General features: G+C 33.9%; 1 protein-coding gene across 2 annotated transcripts in view; it reads left to right on the forward strand.

Moving 5' to 3' along the window:
• The window catches only part of DPP10 (dipeptidyl peptidase like 10), a 653,109-nt gene that overhangs the window by 555,938 nt on the left and 78,543 nt on the right, over nt 1-18,628 (forward strand). For both annotated transcript variants that reach the window (XR_007155206.1, XM_047873649.1), the window contains exons 12-13: nt 2,710-2,748; nt 7,324-7,431. Coding sequence is in view for 1 of the 2 variants with exons in the window: in XM_047873649.1 (XP_047729605.1) it covers nt 2,710-2,748; nt 7,324-7,431 (147 nt within the window). In the remaining variant the exon portion in view is untranslated. The remainder of the gene's footprint in view (nt 1-2,709; nt 2,749-7,323; nt 7,432-18,628) is intronic.

Raw genomic sequence — 18,628 nt, forward strand, 5'->3', positions numbered from 1 at the left:
GGATTGCATTGAATATGTAGATTGTTTTGGGTAGTATCGACATTTTAACAATATTTGTTCTTCCTATCCATGTGCATGGAATCTTTCACCACTTTTTTGTATCTTCAATTTCTTTCATAAGCTTTCTATAGTTTTCAGTGTATAGATTTTTCACCTTTTGGTTAGATTTATTCCTAGGTATTTAATGGTTTAGTTCTTATTCTTCATGAGAAGAAGTGTAAGATGATACAGCTACTTTAAAAAATGATTTTGCAAGTTCAAGTAAAATTAAATGTACATATATAAACATATATATTATAGTGTATATTATGTATATGAATGAATGTGTGTATGTGTGTGTGTGTGTGTGTGTGTGTGTACCCATGCGCATGCACACACACACACACACACACACACACACACATACATCCAATAGCTCCATTCCTAGATATTTGGACAAGAAATAAAAACCTGTGTCCACCAAAGGATGTGTAAAAAAAAAACAACTTTAGAGATGATTCATTTATTGTAGCTAAAAACTAGAAGCTATCAAATTATCCATTAACAAGGAATAGATAAACAAAATGTGCCATATCTGCACAACAGAATTCTGCTTGAAAATTCAAAAAGAAACAATACTGATATGCCCAAAAAATATGAGTGAATCTCAAAAACATAGTGTGACAAAAGTCCCTCTTAGAAGAATATATAATATATAATTTCAGTAATCTGAACTTCTAACACAGGTGAAATTAATGGGGAAAGAGTTCAGAAGAGTGACCACCTTTTTGGAACCTCTAGGAAGGAGCACAAGAGAATGTGTGAGGAAGTGAAAAGACCTTGTATCTTTATGGGAAGTAAATATATTTGTCAAAACTCATCGCTTATACTGAAGATCTGTACATTTCATTATATGCAAATTATACTGCAATATTTTTAAAACAGAATTTTTAAATGGTCTATAAAAGAGAAAAGAGGAAGAAACTTATCTTTGGAGTGATGAGCATAGATGTGTAGATTAAGTTTGATGCGTCAACCATGTACTTACTGGCTTTGGTTAATGCTCTTTACATATAGCTTATATTTATTAGAAATATTTCAATCAACCTCTTTCATCTGATTAGCTTATAGACAGACTAAGATCTCACCATTCATTTGTTAAAGTGTTCTAGACGATTTCTTGTTCAGCTGATTGCTAAATGATTTTGAAATTGGCATGTGTATATTCTAGTTACAGAAAGCCTGTTATCTTTTCTATACAATGATAAGCTATATAGGCAATGTCAAGAATGTATCAAAATGCTTCAGTAGAAAATAGATATAGGAACTGTATCATACTGATTTGGTACCTTATTGGTATTCTATTTCTCATCCATCTATGGAGTTAAATAAAGGTTTTACTCTCTGCTGGAACTGAAATAAGACAAATGCATGTGAAACTTTAGACTTTCATGAATTCTAAAAAAATTAGTAATGCTTTGGGGTGCCTGGGTTCAATTGGTTAAGTATCTAACTCTTCATTTGGGCTCATGTCCTGATCTCACAGTTCGGGAGACTGAGCCCTGCGTTGGGCTCCACACTGACAGCACAGTACCTGCTTGGGATTCTGGCAGTCTCTCTCTCTCTCTCTCTCTCTCTCTCTCTTTCTCTCTGTGTGCCCCTTTCCCATTTTCACTGTTGCTCTCTCTCTCAAATAAATAAATAAACAAAAAAAATACAAAAATTTTAATAAATAAACTTATTAAAAAGGGGCATTGATATATTTGTGTGTCTATGTTTTATAGATAGCAAGGTGCAGGAGGTGCAAATAGAAAATCAAGGAATAATTTAGTTAGATGTTTCCTCAATATCCACATGTAGAAAAATCTATTAATAAATAAAAAGGCCCTGAAAATAGAAAGTGATTGATTTTAATGTAATAATAATATGGCTTTAAAAGAGAAAACTGGTAAAAAACATTATAAATAATTATTAATAACAATTTAAAGTGAATACTTCTGCATATTGATAAAATTTATAGTATATTGTGATTTTATTTTCATTTAAATACCTTTAGTATAGACTTACTTTTCTAGTATACAAGATTTTCATAAATTACTGTATGTAAACAGTACGAATAAAATTTATTTTATCTACACATATTTAACTTGACATTAAATTAATCTAGTTTTGCTCTGTGAAATAATGACCTCAGTTCTGATCATTTGCAAGATAATTTTAATGGAACATAAAATTTTGTCATTTCAAATTTTTAATTCTTTTTCCTTAAGAAAAGAAAATGACTATGAAGGAGAGTGCATTGAATGTTAAAAGAACATCTACCTTTTCATTTCATTGTTGGCAGTTAGCCCAGTTCTTTTGAAGGACTTAATAATTTTGTTTCCTGATGATGCCTAGAGGTGAAAAGAGACAGTGCCTAGTGGTTCAAAACAGTTTGAATGAGGTAATCAAACAGCACTGGAAAATGATCTTCTATCCGTGGTGACATACTACTGGCAATTCTAAAGGAGTTCACCAAAGAAAAGATTTTATAATTAAATTATCATTTAATCCCAATTCTGTACTTATTCATTTTAAGTCAGTAGTGACAATGGGATCTCTCAAGGTATTTCATCAGTTGAAGAGAGAAAAAAAAAATAATACCTTAAGGATAACGTGTAAAAGAAGTTAAATTGATGCATGTACATTTTTGTGTTTAGATGCCTCATGGAGTTCATTGTTTCTTTTCAGAAATATGAGATGACATCAGATACGTGGCTCTCCAAACAGGTATGGCACAGGAGGTTGCTTTATGTTGCATTTTGGCCATTGTGCTCATTCTATTTATCCAGTGGCTGTATAATAATATTCTCTCAAAAGTTACCTCAGTAATATGACTTTAAGGCTTTGCTATGTTTGGCTAAGTGCATCTTTTCCATTAAAATATTTATGACTTGGCCTTTCTGTGACATCATTTATGAAAAGGCTAGTTCCTTTTTTTTTTTTTTTTAAGAAGGTAAGTTACAGAGTAACTACTAGGATCCATTTTCAGGATCATTCATATAAGTAAACTTTTGTGTAGATGAAAGAGGAAAAAGTTGTGACCCATTAAAGCTGGAAATTGTCAGTATTGTTCAAATTTCCCAGAAGATTGACCAAACCTGTGGACATTGTTTAGATAGATGCTTCTTTCCTTAGATGTATCCTAGATCATGATGCTAGTTTGTGACATACTTGGGGCTGGAATCCAGACCACAATAGAATAACTACTAAATGTCCCCACAACATGGTCTCATACCAGACATTTCAGAAGGAAACACAAGCAGAGTATCCAAATATGGCTGAACCCATTTTACTACTGACTCCATTACTGTTTTTTTCTTTTCTTTTCTTCCCCTTTTTTTTTTGCAAAAGGAAGTGTTTTGTTTGGTTTGCTTTTGATTTTTGTTCTTTGCAGTGATCTTTTATATTCTCTCCTGAAGTGTCATACACATCTATGGTTTCAGTGACCACCCAGGTATTGAGACCTCTAGATGTATAGCCCTAGGCAGCTCACTTGGCTGAGTTCTCAAACATCCAAATTCATTCTTGGAAACTTCTCCTAAGTCTGTAAAAGTAACTGCACACTCCACAGGTCCACAGTGGACATATTCCCCTTCTAGTGACTATATGCATTCTTTTCATCATAGGAGTCAAGGACATAATTACCCATCCAGCTATTAAAAATTGGAAACCTAGCAGTCATTCTTAAACTTTTTCCCATTCTTTTCTGCACATATTATTCATCACCAAGTTCTTCAATTTTATATCAGAAGATCTCAAGTCAATTTACTTTACTCCAATTCACAAACAGCATCCAGGATCAATCTGCGGGTACTGCAGCACCTCTCTCACTGCTAAACACTCAACCCCTTGGGCACACGCCAGTCTGTTCGCCACACTGCAGGCTGGCTGAGAGACCTGTGCACAGCATGCATTTTGGTGCCTCTAGCCACGTCACTGTCACACTCCCCCTCTCACAACTGGAACGATTCTTGTTGATTCCTTCTCCACTGTGGCACATTAGCACTCATACTACAAGGTTTGGTATGAACCTTTCCTTTGAACAGAATTCTCTCAACTACTTTCTTTTGTGAAGCCTGATCATTTTTCAAACCTCAGCCTAAATCACCCACTTAAAAAGTCACCTCCTCCAACCACCATAACCAAATCCCATTTCTTAATAAGAGTTATTTGAAAGTCAAGTGTAATCTTTTTTGTGATACTTACACAATTATTTCTGTGAGCTTTTTCCTAAATTCACAAGGGCAGGAGGAATATTCATCTTTTGTTTCCCATTATAAACTAAATGCCTAATACAGAGTCTGGTTATAACAAAACTTCCATAAATACTTGGTGAATAAATAAAAAGAAGGTCTGTAAATAAGCTAAAACTTTTCTTGTTTGAAGCATAGGCATACCAAATCTACAGCTAGATAGATAAATAGATATTAATATGGACTACTTAATCTTCATGAAATTGGAGGAAAAAACCCAACTTTGGTCTTATAGTCAGTAATGGACTTTCTTAAGTTAGATACTGAAAATAATAACAATGAGAAACAACATCATAATGGATATTGATATATTCTGAATTGTACTGTATTATTAAACCTATTTTGCTATCATTTTTATTGCCAGTGACATTCATAATAGTCTGACATGTATCAACATAATGTATGCTCTTTTGGAATTATGTTATCTACATTTTAAATCCAAAATTTATGAATGTTTAATAGAAACTTTTTTAAAGCAAAGAAACTAGTTATCAATTATTCAGTAAAAAAAAATGCAGGTGGTAGTTTGTCACAGTTGAGGTTTTCTCTAGAAGTTCTTAGGGAATTTTATAAAATATTTAAAATTTGATGAAATTTAAAGTATGACACTGATAGTATTGAGATGAACCAAATTTCTAAGACAACTAGGAATTAAGTATAATCATCATATGCTCACTTTCTGGATAGTAGGAAGAACAGAGAGAATGTGGCCTGGCTTTCAAGAGGCTTGTGATAACCCATGTACAAAACTATTGGTCAAGAAATAGAGTTTGGTATCCCCAATCCATTGTTCTGTGTGTCATAAACATTGACTTGCTTACAATCATAAAAGTAGACAGTGAAATAGGCTCCATTTCCATTATTTGATTCTAGGAAAAGGTTGGCATAGAGCCCTATTTATATGTAGATATTGCCTCATGGTGAAGGGTTTTAAGCCCAGCAATGCATTTAGGAATATAGTCTCCATCTGCTCCTTTGCTGAACCATTTAGAAGGCATTAAAATTGGAAAGGGCTTGGGGGGGGGCGGGGTGGACAAATATAAAAAGGAGAATTCTCAGATAATCCTGTACCTTAAAAAGGCAATTTACTTTTGGAGCAAATCACAAGGAGAGAATAGGGAAGGAGCTGATAAGTTGGAGCAAATGTGGATAGAATGATATATATATAACAAATATTTTGCCTGTTGTAAACATGCATTCATCTATCCAATTATGAGTTGGACACCTACTGGGTCCTAGGCAATAAAGCTAAAAAGATGAAATTATAAACTTAGTTTAATTATTACTTGCCTAGTGAAAGAAGCCAACCATATAATAGAATGCATTTAATGTCATGATAGAGATAAATACAGTGTAATTGTTAGAATCTCTAAGGAGAGATTTCTTAACTACGAGACACTCTAACCAGGGAAATTTGGTAATGGTTTCTGTTCCTTGAGTTTAAGAAAAAAAAGTAAGATTCAGTACAAAAAGCAAAACAAAAATGTTGTTCCAAGCAGAAGATGTTTCATGTACAAAGGCAAAAGAGAGATTCCAGAGGGCAAGAGAGGGAACCTACAGAATTATTGACTCTATCATAGTTGAAAGATGTGATTCACTCAGGTATCTTGTCAGTATTTATTATATACCTAGCAATGCAATGTTTTCATCCTTGAACTGTATATTCCTTCAGTTTTACATTTTTACATATGTCATATATTTTCATGAGTGTCCATGAAGTAGAGAAGAAAAATATTAGCCTTATATCTCTATCAAGGGAGGTTCTCACTAATAAAGCTGAAACCAGACTCTTGAGATTATGAAAATAGTTACTAATTTACTTATTCAAGTAAAATAAGTAAATAATTATTAAGCACAATTTATATAACAGTCATTATCTAGGTGCTGGAGGTAGAGCAGTGAAGAATTCAAGGGTCCTCCCTCATGGAGTTTACATTCCTGAGGAACTTCACCTACTTGCCTATCTACTTGCCCACCTGCATACATACACGCATATACAAAAAAAATGCATACCTACCTGAAATAAAATATGTTGGATACTGTTAGGTACTATGGAAAAAAAAACAGAAGTAGGTAAAAGGAGATGAGGGATTCAGACAGAGTTGGCTGATCTGGCTTCTAAGATCACCCTCTGTATGGGGTAATGGGAAAACACCTCACTGTTAAGGTGATACAGAGCCAAGATATGAAAGAGATAAAAGAAAGAACCAGGCAGAATAAAAAGTGCAAAGGCCCTGGAGCAGGATCATGCACAATGAGGAAGCAGGAGAATGAAAGGAGATGAGATCAGAAAGAGAGTGGAGGGCCAGATCATCTGAAAGGGTTTATAGGGCATTTTAAAGACCTGCAAAAAAAGTAACCATAGCAGAAGTCTTTCTTTTACCGGATGTATAATCACTGTCACTAATCCAACAGGAAAGAACTGAATGTTTGTCAGACAAATCCATTTTCTTAATGTTTCCCCTGGAGCAAAAGGAAAGCAGTCTATATGCATAGCTTCCATCATTTAATTTTCAGAAAATAATTCTATTGATGTAACATGCCACTTAGAGCTTAATTAAAAAATCATCAAATGGGCATTTGTATTTGTGTATTTTTGGAGGGGTGAACAGTGAAGATGGGAAGTTTGAATTAAATGATTTTCAATGGATTCCTTCCAATTTTGCAGCCTTTTAATTTCAGCGTTTCAGTACATTTATATATGCATCAACAGAAATGTATGTTCAAGTAACTAGAGTGGCTGGGTGAAATATTTCAGAAAAAAATATATTAGATATTGTTTGGTTTTTGTAAGCCAGTCATTAAAGAATTTGTTCTGGTAGAGTCAAAACAAAGAGACAGAAAGGACATTGATGGTGCTTCCAGGGAGTGGGGTAGGGAGGAATGGGAAGTTACTGTTTAATGGACACAGTTTCTAGTTGGGACACATGAAATTTTTCTGAAGGTAGATGGTGGTGGTGCATTCACATTATTTTTAAAATAATTTGACCGTTTTGCAAACAAAAGTCCAATACCATCCTGATGTCATCACGTGCACTTCTGTTTTTAGAATGAGGAGCCAGTGTTTTCTAGAGACGGCAGCACATTCTTTATGACAGTTCCTGTGAAGCAAGGGGGCCGTGGAGAATTTCACCACATAGCGATGTTTCTTGTCCAGGTACGTGCTGGCTCCTTTCTGTGTTTGGTTTCATTGCTGTCATACTCACGAAGGTACAATTCTTAGGGCATATTCTGAACCTACAGTTAATGCCTGTGAAATCCAGGCATACATTTAACCCAAGGACTAAGTTCTAGAAAGAGGATCCCCCTCCATAACTATAAATTCAAACTGTACTTTCCCATATAATAGTCTCAACACTCAAGAGAATTTAGTGAGCCATAATATATGGTAAGAGACTTGGGCCTTGGATTAGAGAGAATTGAATACATGAAAATTACCCAGCCCCTACTTTCAGAGATTGGAGGACAATTTAGAGAAAATTTTTCATTCAACAAATATGTATATTCCCTATTTTGTGTAAGCAGTATTTTCAAGGTGCTATAAATGTTTTAAATATTTGAAGCAAACTAATTTCTGGGGCACCTGGGGGGCTCAGTTGGTTAAGTGTCTGACTCTTGCTTTAGGCTCAGGTCAGGATCTCACCATTCGTAAGTTTAAGCCCTAGGCTGGGCTCCACACTGTCAGTTGCAGCATCAGAATACTTGGTATTCTCTTTCTTTCTCTCTCTGGCCCTCCCCCTCGGATGTGCTCAGTTTCTCTCTTTCAAAATACATAAACATGAATGAATGAATGAATGAATGAATGAGTGAACAAATACATAAATGCTTGAAGCATACTAAATGTCCATCAAAAACTGAATACTTGAATACTTTATGGTAACCCCCCCACAAGGAAATACAATGCATATTTGAAAAACCAGGATAAAATGTATTGTCAATGACACAGAGTCTGTGCTATATTTTTATAGACTTTCCAATAAAAATAAGGAAAGGGTTATTTTTCTTTTAAATTCCAAATGAGTTAGCAGACCATACAGTTTTATCCAATTATTTAAAAACGGGAGAATTCACAAATGGTTTAAATGTGACAAGGTTAATGAGTCAATTGGAATGTAATGGTCAATAACAAACATTCAGGAGAACTGGTTTCCTTCAGAATCAAATAAACAAACATCCTAGTCTCAGGCAAAAGATGATTTATAAAGGCAAAGGATGTGGATAAACTGGAATCCTCTATGGGAGTTTACAAACAAAGTAGCCAAGAATCAATTTCGCACTTACAAAATATAGAGTAAATATAAATGTGCCAAAAGATCCCTAAACCACCTAGCTACATTTATGTTGTTAGAACCTTCACAAGCCTCGTGCAAATTCTCAAACTTTTATCATAATCTATATACATATTTATGTGCAGCAGCTCAGTGCCTTGAATTCTCAAAATCTTATGTCAGTAGTTTAAAATTTAACACATGTCTAAGTTCTGTACCTATTAAAACAACTGCCATGACTTTAATTTGAATTAAAGCCAGAATAAGTAATTTGGAACATATATAATTTTCACAATAAAGATGTAGATTAATTTTCATAGTATATCATTTAAGTTGGAAAAAGAGGTTATAGACTAATCTATAACATCTCATATATGTTTGAAATAAATGTATCTATATATGCCTAAACTTTTTGATGATTTTATATGTATTAAAATGATTATATCAGACAGCACTAAAGGGGCTATTTTTTTTTTTTATGTAAACTGGAAGAAGTTTCACTAGCAAATTATTCTACCTGATTAACTTTTCCTAGCTAATTATAAATTTTGTTATCATAAATACTAGATCTTTTGGTCAAAAATACTATATCACACTATAAGTGTGGGTGCGGGGCTCAAACCCACTAAACGCAAATGTTAACACTGTGACATTTTATTAAATTTTTAATGTTTATTTTTGGGAAGGAAAGAGAGAGAAGCAAGGAAGGATCAGAGAAAAAAAGGGAGACACAGAATCTGAAGCAGGCTCCAGGCTCCGAGCTGTCAGCAATAGAGCCTGATGCGGGGCTTGAACTCACAAACCTCGAGATCATGACCTGAGCTAAAGTCAGACACCCAACTGACTGAGCTACCCAGGCACCCCATTTTATTAAATTTTTAAACCACAGTATTTTATATTCACAAAACTGTGTGAAAACCCAGGTTTTCCAAATTGCATACAAATTGTAAATACAGCAAATGATAGGGAAAGATGTATAATACACTATTATATATACAATTCCAAGAAGACAATCTATTTAACAAATTGAGAGAAATAGTGTCTTTTAAAAAGTGTTGGATTGGAAGGGAATGGGAGGTACTAATGCTGGCCTGTAAGAATTGAGACATTTCTTTATAAACAGAAGTTTCTTTATAAGCCTTGGGAAGAAATACCTTCTTCCCCCAATCAAAACAGCCTGACATGCAGTCTAATTCATTATTCCTGAAGTGTTCAGAACAACTTCATAGAGTAGATGTGTTTACTTTGTTCCTCTTCTATATGAAGATTATAACAAAGCTTTCATTGAAGTAGAAAAGATTTTGATCTATTCCGGTTGCAGTTCAGAGAATTTGTGGCTTGCCTCAATGAGAAATAAACATGACTGCACTATTATTTATGGATGTTTTGGCAATGTGGATAAAATTAATCTACTTTGTAATGAGTTAGAGGTCAGTGGTTAGATAAATGTAAGTTATACCTAAGTTTATAAACAGACACAATCTTAGTAAACAGTTTGAATTCCTTTCCCTCAAAAAAAAAGTTTTTAAAGTTTTTATTTATTTTTGAGAGAGAGGGAGAGAAAGAGAGAGCATGAGAAGGGGAGGGGCAGAGAGAGAGGGAGACACAGAATCTGAAGCAGGTTCCAGGCTCCAAGCCGTCAGCACAGAGCTTGATGCGGGGCTTGAACCCACTAAATGCAAGATCATGATCAGAGCTGAAGTCGGATGCTTAACTGACTGAGCCACCCAGGTGCCCCCACCTCAATTTTTTTAAATAGTTTACAAAAAAGATCTTTTAAGAATCCTCTAAGATTATGATATTGATACATATATATGCTATGAAAATCTTAGAATTCAAAGCTGAATTAACTCATTTAAAATCAAACACAGTCTCCTCACCTCACACATCACACTGTAAATAAATTTGTATATATAGGTATTTCTAATTCCTTTTAACATTGAAAAATACTTAATTTTCTTTTGAATATTGCAATCAAAGCACATGTATGGATTTGTGGTATTTAAAGAATAATGTATAAGAATTCTTATATTATTTATTATATTCTTAATGTTTAATATTAGTCTCCAATGTATTTTAATAGCTGTTCAACATTCTGCCAAATAGGTTTAGTATACTCTATTTAAATGAATCAATTTTAATCAGCATTAAAGTTACTCTAATTTTGATACGAGAAATTACTCAGAGGTAAACATTCATATGCATAAGTATTTATTTATGATTATTACCACAAAAATATATTTTAAGATATCAGAGATATGTAGGCAAAGTGTATGTGTATATACGTTTTTAAGTTTTGCTATGGAGTGGCAAATTGGCTCTCCAAAAATAGTGTAATAACTTAGAGTCTAAATAGTAATGCATATACCAACATTGATGACTTTTTACACTCTTTCTTCCTTGACCTGCTGCCAGTGAGGAGGAATGACAAGAACAGAGTTTGACAGCCAACCAGCAGGATGAGCACCCTTTGATGCTTAGCTATATTTGAGAGCTTCCTCACTGACTGAAAATGTATTTATCTGTATGAAGTATCTCACTAAATGAAGTTAGTAATTTTCTCCAAACATTTTGCTCTCTTTGACAATGAGTAGGTAGATGGAAACTATTAATTGGAGACTAGGGTATAAAATTAGCCTTTCAGGCTATTTTCGTTAAGAGGGTGATGGTTGTCATTACACATATTTTAGTATTCATTTTTCTCATTTACAAAGGCATTCCTTACTAATTTCAAAAAATAAAACTAGAAAGAATTTATGTTTCTCTCCTTTCAGACAAGATTATAATTTTATGTTAACTATACATTTTCATAGTTTAAGTTCTAATTATAAAGCATGCTTTTCCCATAATGCTACATAATTTTGAGAAACCGTTCTTTAGAAGATTAATATTTAGTTGACTGGATGTAGATAGTTAACCAGTATAATTCAGTGTTTAATTCAGTGGCAGTTTGTTGTAACTATATCTGTCACTATACAAAAAGCTAGTTTATATTATGGATCCTTTATTTAGTTTTGATTAACAGACTTGGAGTTCCTGCATCAAAAGTAAGATATTTGTAAACTCATATATATATGTATACACACACATATAAACTCATACATATACACATATATGTGTGTGTGTGTATATATATGTATATAAAATTTATTTCTAGATTACTTTCCATATGAATATGTGATAACAGAATTTCTCTACTTTCATAAGTTACCTTAAAGATAATATGAATAAAAATAAAAACTGGCTTTTCTAAAAATCTATAAAGTAATTGCTCTTTTGAGTAAAATATACACTGTGCAGTATTAATATCAGTTTATGTGGTTCTTGAGTCAAACAATGATGCAAAACTTCTTTCCCTCAGAACATTAGACTTGCAATTGCTTCACAAGTTTTCTCCTACCTCTCTCTCCACAGCAATCCTCATATAGACCTTTAACTTCTGAATTGCCTTGTCTGGAACTCTAATATCCTGCATTCGCTGTAATGCAGGCTGCAGTTAAGTAAAAAGGTTTTTGCCAAAGACATGGCTACCTTTTTTCTCTCAGATATGGAGTAAGCAGAGTTTCAATCATGCTAAGTGGTTCAGATTCATAAATGAAAGGAACTGCCCTGTCATCTTTCTAAATTGTGTTAAATGAAAAATTATATATGTTGGTGAATCCATTCTCTTTCTCTACGCAGCAATACAAAGTTTTGCTCATGAGAGCTGATGATTTCACTTGGAACAATTTTAAATGCCATTATTCATTACAAAAACTGTAGAAAATGGCATGCCCCCAATTCACAATTCTATCACCTAATCAACCCAATAAATTTTTTTTCATTAAATTTCACTGCTGTATCTGATTAGGACATAGTCTGAAAACAATTAGCTCACCTCGTGTGATAAATAGTAAATTATAGCATGCTATTTTAGGCACTATATCACTTATTTAGAAGCTGTAGAAATTAAACAGAATTTAATATAAGAAATTTGAATGAACAGTGTGTAATCAGGTAAAAAGCACATATATTATGAAATTTTCACTGATACCAATCTTCCAAATTTTTAAATAGAAATACAAGATTAATATTTAACTTTTCTAAGTAAGAGAAAATCTATACCAATTTGAGGAGAGGTAATCTGATTTCTAATGGTGTCTAATACCTTATTCTCAAATTTTATTTGGCAATAAAAACACTTGATCTGCATCCTAGATTTCCATCCCACTAATGAATGAAAATCATTAGTTGTATCGCCATTTAGTCTAAAATTAAAAGTGAAATATGAGTTTAAAGTACATTGCCATGTTGCCCTTGTCAAAAGTCCACTATGCTTTCATATTTATCATCATTTTTTGTATTCTACCAAGTTAATATAATAGAGACCATGGCTGCATGGAAAGAATTATTACTGCACAGTGAGAATGATTCTTCTTTCCTCTTTGTTCAGTTATCTTAGCTGTGATTGTCTTTGGAAAGTGGACTGAAAACTAACTGAGATACAGACACCCCTTGGGAAGATTAGTCAAGTTCCTTGGTATTTATTTTGAACTCACTGTATGAGCCATGTACCATATTTTGATTTGTATTAGGATTATTTACCTCCAGTCCAGATCAAATGTAATATGCTCGCTGATGCAATATAATCTGATATGCAGTAGTGGAGAATAGTTGAGTCTTACAACTATAACTGTAGAACTATAAAAGACAGGCTATGCTCTTAGATGTGAAATGAAGTTGCACTTATTCCTCAGCCCAGATTTGCCCTCGTGGATATAAAGTGAGCAAAGCAATTACAGATGCTTGAAGTGAAATCTAAAAAGTGTGAGGTTGTTGTTAAGGCTTCCAACAAGAAAACTTTTGGTCCTAAGTTAGAAGAAAAATATTTTTATGCTGATGCATCATTGAAATGAATAATGTGTAATTTTTAATATTGGGTACACTGTGTTCAGACATTGTCTCAAAGCATTGAGTTTTGCTCATGATAACTTGTACTTTTTAATTTTTTAAGTATTTTTTTAAGTTTATTAATTTGAGAGAGAGAGAGTGTGAGCAGGGGAGGGGCAGAGAGAGAGGGAGAGAGAGAGAGTCCCAAGCAGGCTCTACACTGTCAGTGCAGAGCCCCATTTAGGGCTCAAACTCACGAACCATGGGATCATGATCTGAACTGAAATCAAGAGTCAAACTTAATTGTTTGCTTAACCGACTGAGCCAGCCAGGCTCCCCACTCATGATCACGTTTAATGTGGACACTCTTCTATCCTTGAATACATACCTACAAATAACAAAATTTTCTGAAAAAAAATGGAGAAAATATAATCAAGCTAGAAATCTTGAAACCAAGGCATCTCTAGATATGTTCAAATAATAGAGCACAATTTCTGTACCTTTCAATGTTTTGAGATATTGTTCATCTTAAAATTGGGCACCAAAGATGCACTAAAACCTTAAGCTGTTAGGGGCGCCTGGGTGGCTCAGTTGGTTAGGCGTCCGACTTCAGCTCAGGTCACGATCTCGCGGTCCGTGAGTTCGAGCCCCGCGTCGGGCTCTGGGCTGACAGCTCAGAGCCTGGAGCCTGTTTCAGATTCTGTGTCTCCCTCTCTCTCTTTCCCTCCCCCGTTCATGCTGTCTCTGTCTGTCTCAAAAATAAATAAAACGTTAAAAAAAATTAAAAAAAAAAACAAAAACCTTAAGCTGTTAGTATTCTGTCCTTGGCTCATTCAAAGCAAGGTCTGATAATGACTACTGGAATCCAAAGTTATAATCAAGAAATTATAGGTTTGGGGTGTCTGGCTGGTTCAGTCGGTTAAGTATTCTACTCTTGGATTTTTGTTCAGGTCATGATCCAATAGTTCGTGAGTTCAAGCCCTGCATGGGACTCTGCACTCACAACGCAGAGCCTTCTTGGGATTCTCTGTCTCCTTTCTCTCTGACCCTCCCCTACTCATGGCTTTCTTTCACTGTCTCTTTCAAAAAATAAATCAACCTAAAAAAAAAAAGTGTAAGTTATACAAAGGAGGCAGAACTGCATATTTAAACTGTATTTTAAAATACTATTAACTTTATGCCAATAAATTTGAGAACCTAAATGAAATAAATAAATTCTAAAAAAACCCCAAACATATTTAAGAAACAATGTGATTGTCCCATAATATTAAGGAAATGGAACAGCATTTTAAAAGTGTTTTCAGGGACGCCTGGGTGACTCAGTAGGTTAAGGGTCTAATTTCAGCTCAGGGCATGATCTCGCAGTTCGTGAATTCGAGCCCCATGTCCGGCTCTGTGCTGACAGCTCAGAGCCTGGAGCCTGCTTCAGTTTGTCTGTCTCCCTCTCTCTCTCTGCCCCTCTCCTGCTCACACTCTGTATCTCTTTCTCTCTCTCTCTCAAAATAAATGAACATTAAAAAAAATTAAACATTTTCACATCAAGTACAGGTGGTTTTGAAAACTGGGCTCTACCAAAATTCAAGAAGCATGCACTTAAAATGTATAGAAATATATTGAAAAAGGAGAAAAAGATGGAATATTTTTTGATACATTTAATGATACAGATATCATCTTATAACCAAAATCAAATGAAGACAGTATGGGAAAGGACAGTTACAGGTCACTTAAGAACTTATAAACCAAGTAGTGGCAAACTGAATTCTTCAATGGATTTAAAAAAATACTGTTATTTTTCACAGAAGAATGCTGTTTGCTTAAAATTTAAATATCTGTGATATAATTCACTGCATTTTCATCTACATGAAAAAATATAATCATCTTAATAGATGCAGAAACAGCCTCCAATAAATTCCACAAATCCATGTTCAAAAACCTTACAAATTTAGGAACAAAAACAATTTCTTTATGCTGATAAAGGCATTTACCAAAAGCTTAGGTTATATAGCATAGTCTATACCGTGGAACATTAGTTACATTCCTTTTAAAATTCAGCATTGAAACTTTGTATATTGACAGATGGTAAGTAGACTTAACCTGGGCATCACTTCTTAATGTGTGCAGTATTGAAGCACTATGATGTACACCTGAAACTGTAAGATATTTTATGTTAATTAAACCTAAAGCAAAAATAAATGAAATTTAAAAAAATAAAAGTTAGCACTGAGACAAGGAATCACAGTGAAGTACCTTGAATATGCACAAAACCAAATATGATTTTTTTTTAATACCACCTAAGAAAGAAAGAAAGAAACAAGCTTGACAGACCCATCTCTTGGAATATTGTGGTGAAGGGAAAGGTAGAAACTAGAAACTGGTGATAGAAATTAAGGACCCCCCAGGGAAAAAAAATGTATATCTATATATATACACATATGTATTAGCCATATATATATATATATATATATATGTGTGTGTGTGTGTGTGTGTGTGTGTGTGTGTATATACAGGGCTTGGACTGTATGTATATATATATACACACACACACACATACACACACACACACATATATATGTAGCTAACATATATATATATATACACATATACACACACACACACACACATATATACATATACATATAGGCTGTCAGAAAACGCGTATCTACTCCTAATGGTGCTACATTGGGGTGCTTGAGAAACAAGTTCTTAGGGTACTAGAGATAGCATTCCTTAGGGATGCAGCTCCTTAGGGTACTAGTGATAGAAGTTTAGTGGCTCACCTAATCTTTCACCACTATTAGGCATCTATACCCTAGGAAATCCAAGATTTTTATAAAGAAGAAATATGGCTGGCAGTAGACATGCAGTTGCTATGTGAGGTAAACAGAAAGTGAGAATAAAAAAAATATTTAATAGATAAAGCTACCCCTCTCCCAAAATCAACTATGAAGCAGAAGGATCCAGTAGTATAATACTCCCCAAATAACTAAGTATCACTAAATAAGCACTTGTAGATATGAAATTATCAAATGTGAAATTCAAAACTCAGAAAAGCCTTCATAAAGTATAAAGAAAAGTTGTAACCCAAAAAGTAACAGATTTCAGGAAGAATATTGAAAAAAAATAGTACAAAATCCTAAGAAACTAATGGAAAGATGACCAAGGGTAAATAAATATTGCCAAAAATATACTAGTGGTTATCAGGAAAAGAGATAAAAATAAGTAAATAAATGAAATAAAGTAGAGAGGATCAGAAGTAGCTAAGACAGGGAAATAATATGCAACTGATATTTAATTGGGTTTCTTAAAGGAGAGAAGCAGAAGACTGGAAGAAAGGCAACATTAAAACTATAATCCAGGGGGGGCGCCTGGGTGGCGCAGTCGGTTAAGCGTCTGACTTCAGCCAGGTCACGATCTCACAGTCCGTGAGTTCGAGCCCCGCGTCGGGCTCTGGGCTGATGGCTCAGAGCCTGGAGCCTGTTTCAGATTCTGTGTCTCCCTCTCTCTCTGCCCCTCCCCCATTCATGCTCTGTCTCTCTCTGTCCCAAAAATAAATAAACGTTGAAAAAAAAAATTAAAAAAAAAAAAAAACCTATAATCCAGGGGCACCTGGGTAGCTCATTCAGTTGAGCCTCTGACTTTGGCTCAGGTCATCAACTTTGGGGTGCGTGAGTTTCAGCCTCGTGTCGGGCTTTGTTCTGACAGCTGAGAGCCTGGAGCCTGCTTCAAGATTCTGTGTCTCCCAGGGCACCTGGGTGGCTCAGTCAGTTGAGTGTCTGACTTCAGCTTATGTCATGAGATCACAGCTTGTGAGTCCAAGCCCTGTGTTGGGCTCTGTGCTGACAGCTCGGAGCCTGGAGCCTGCTTCGGATTCTGTGTCTCCCTCACTTTCTGTCCCTAACCCACTCGCATTCTGTCTCTGTCTCTCTCAACAATAAGTAAACACTAAAAAAAAAAAAAAGATTCTGTGTCTCCCTCTCCCTCTCTCTGTTCCTCCCCCGCTCGCACTCTCTCTCTCTCAAAAATAAATAAAGATTAAAGAAAATTAAAAACCATAATCCACAACAAATCAGAACAACAGAAATGGTCAAGAAACAAAAGATAACTGTGAGAGGGATAAGAACATTATTGAAGTTGTTAATATAATGATAACATGTAAAACTAAAATAAAAACCTAGCACTGGATTTAAAAACATTTTTAAAAATTACTAAAAGACTTCCTACAAAAAAACTCATTAAGTATGACATCCATAATGAATATATAAAATACGATGGAGGTTTTTAAAATAGTTTTATAAAAGAGGTTTATAAAACAGTTATACCCAATAAATGTATTTGGCTTAATTTATGTACGACAATTTAAAAAAGTTTTTCATATTGCTTCTTGAAATTCATGCAATTCAGTCTTTTTGCAAAATACACATTTAAGAAAAAAGGATTTAGAAAGGGTAAATCCTAATGCTAGACAAGAGAATTTTCATGCCGCAAAGCATTAAGAAGACCAAAAGAAGATACTTTATAATGGTCAAGGGTGCAAATCACAAAGAAAGTATATTAGTTAAAAATGTATCCACATCTTGGATAGTATAGTCACCACCTTCATAAAGTAGATATGCACAAAAAGTACTTGATATGTGGAAACTTCTTTTACTTTCCTCAGTCCAAAGTGAATTATATGATGTTTATATATATATATATATATATATATATATACACACACATATATATGCATATATATGTTCATATATACACATATATATTGTTATATATAATATATTGTATTTTTTATATTTTTGTTATATTAACTATATTATTACATATAGTATAGATTTTATTTTATAAATATAAATATATAAATATAATATATAATTTTGAACACATCCAAATGAAGAAATCCTTTTTAAGTGTATAGGGAACACTGACAAAAGTTAAACATACATTAGTTATTTTAAAAGCTCAAAAAGTTCTATAAATTAAAAATTACATGAAAGCATGCTGTGATTACAATGTAATACGCCTAGAAATCAAGAACTCCTAACAAGTTTTCTGGCTAGAAACATTTTTAAAGCAAATCCAATTAAACAATTCCTTTGAAAAGTTCAAATTTGCAAAGTTATAAAACAGTAATAATAAGAATGAAAACACCTTTCAGAATCAGATGTCAGAAAAAAATCATAGCTCTAAAAACCTATAAAAACTAAAATGGAAGTATGAAATTAA

The sequence above is a fragment of the Prionailurus viverrinus genome, chromosome C1 (genome assembly GCF_022837055.1).
Source record: "Prionailurus viverrinus isolate Anna chromosome C1, UM_Priviv_1.0, whole genome shotgun sequence".
NCBI classification, from domain to species: Eukaryota; Metazoa; Chordata; class Mammalia; order Carnivora; family Felidae; genus Prionailurus; species Prionailurus viverrinus.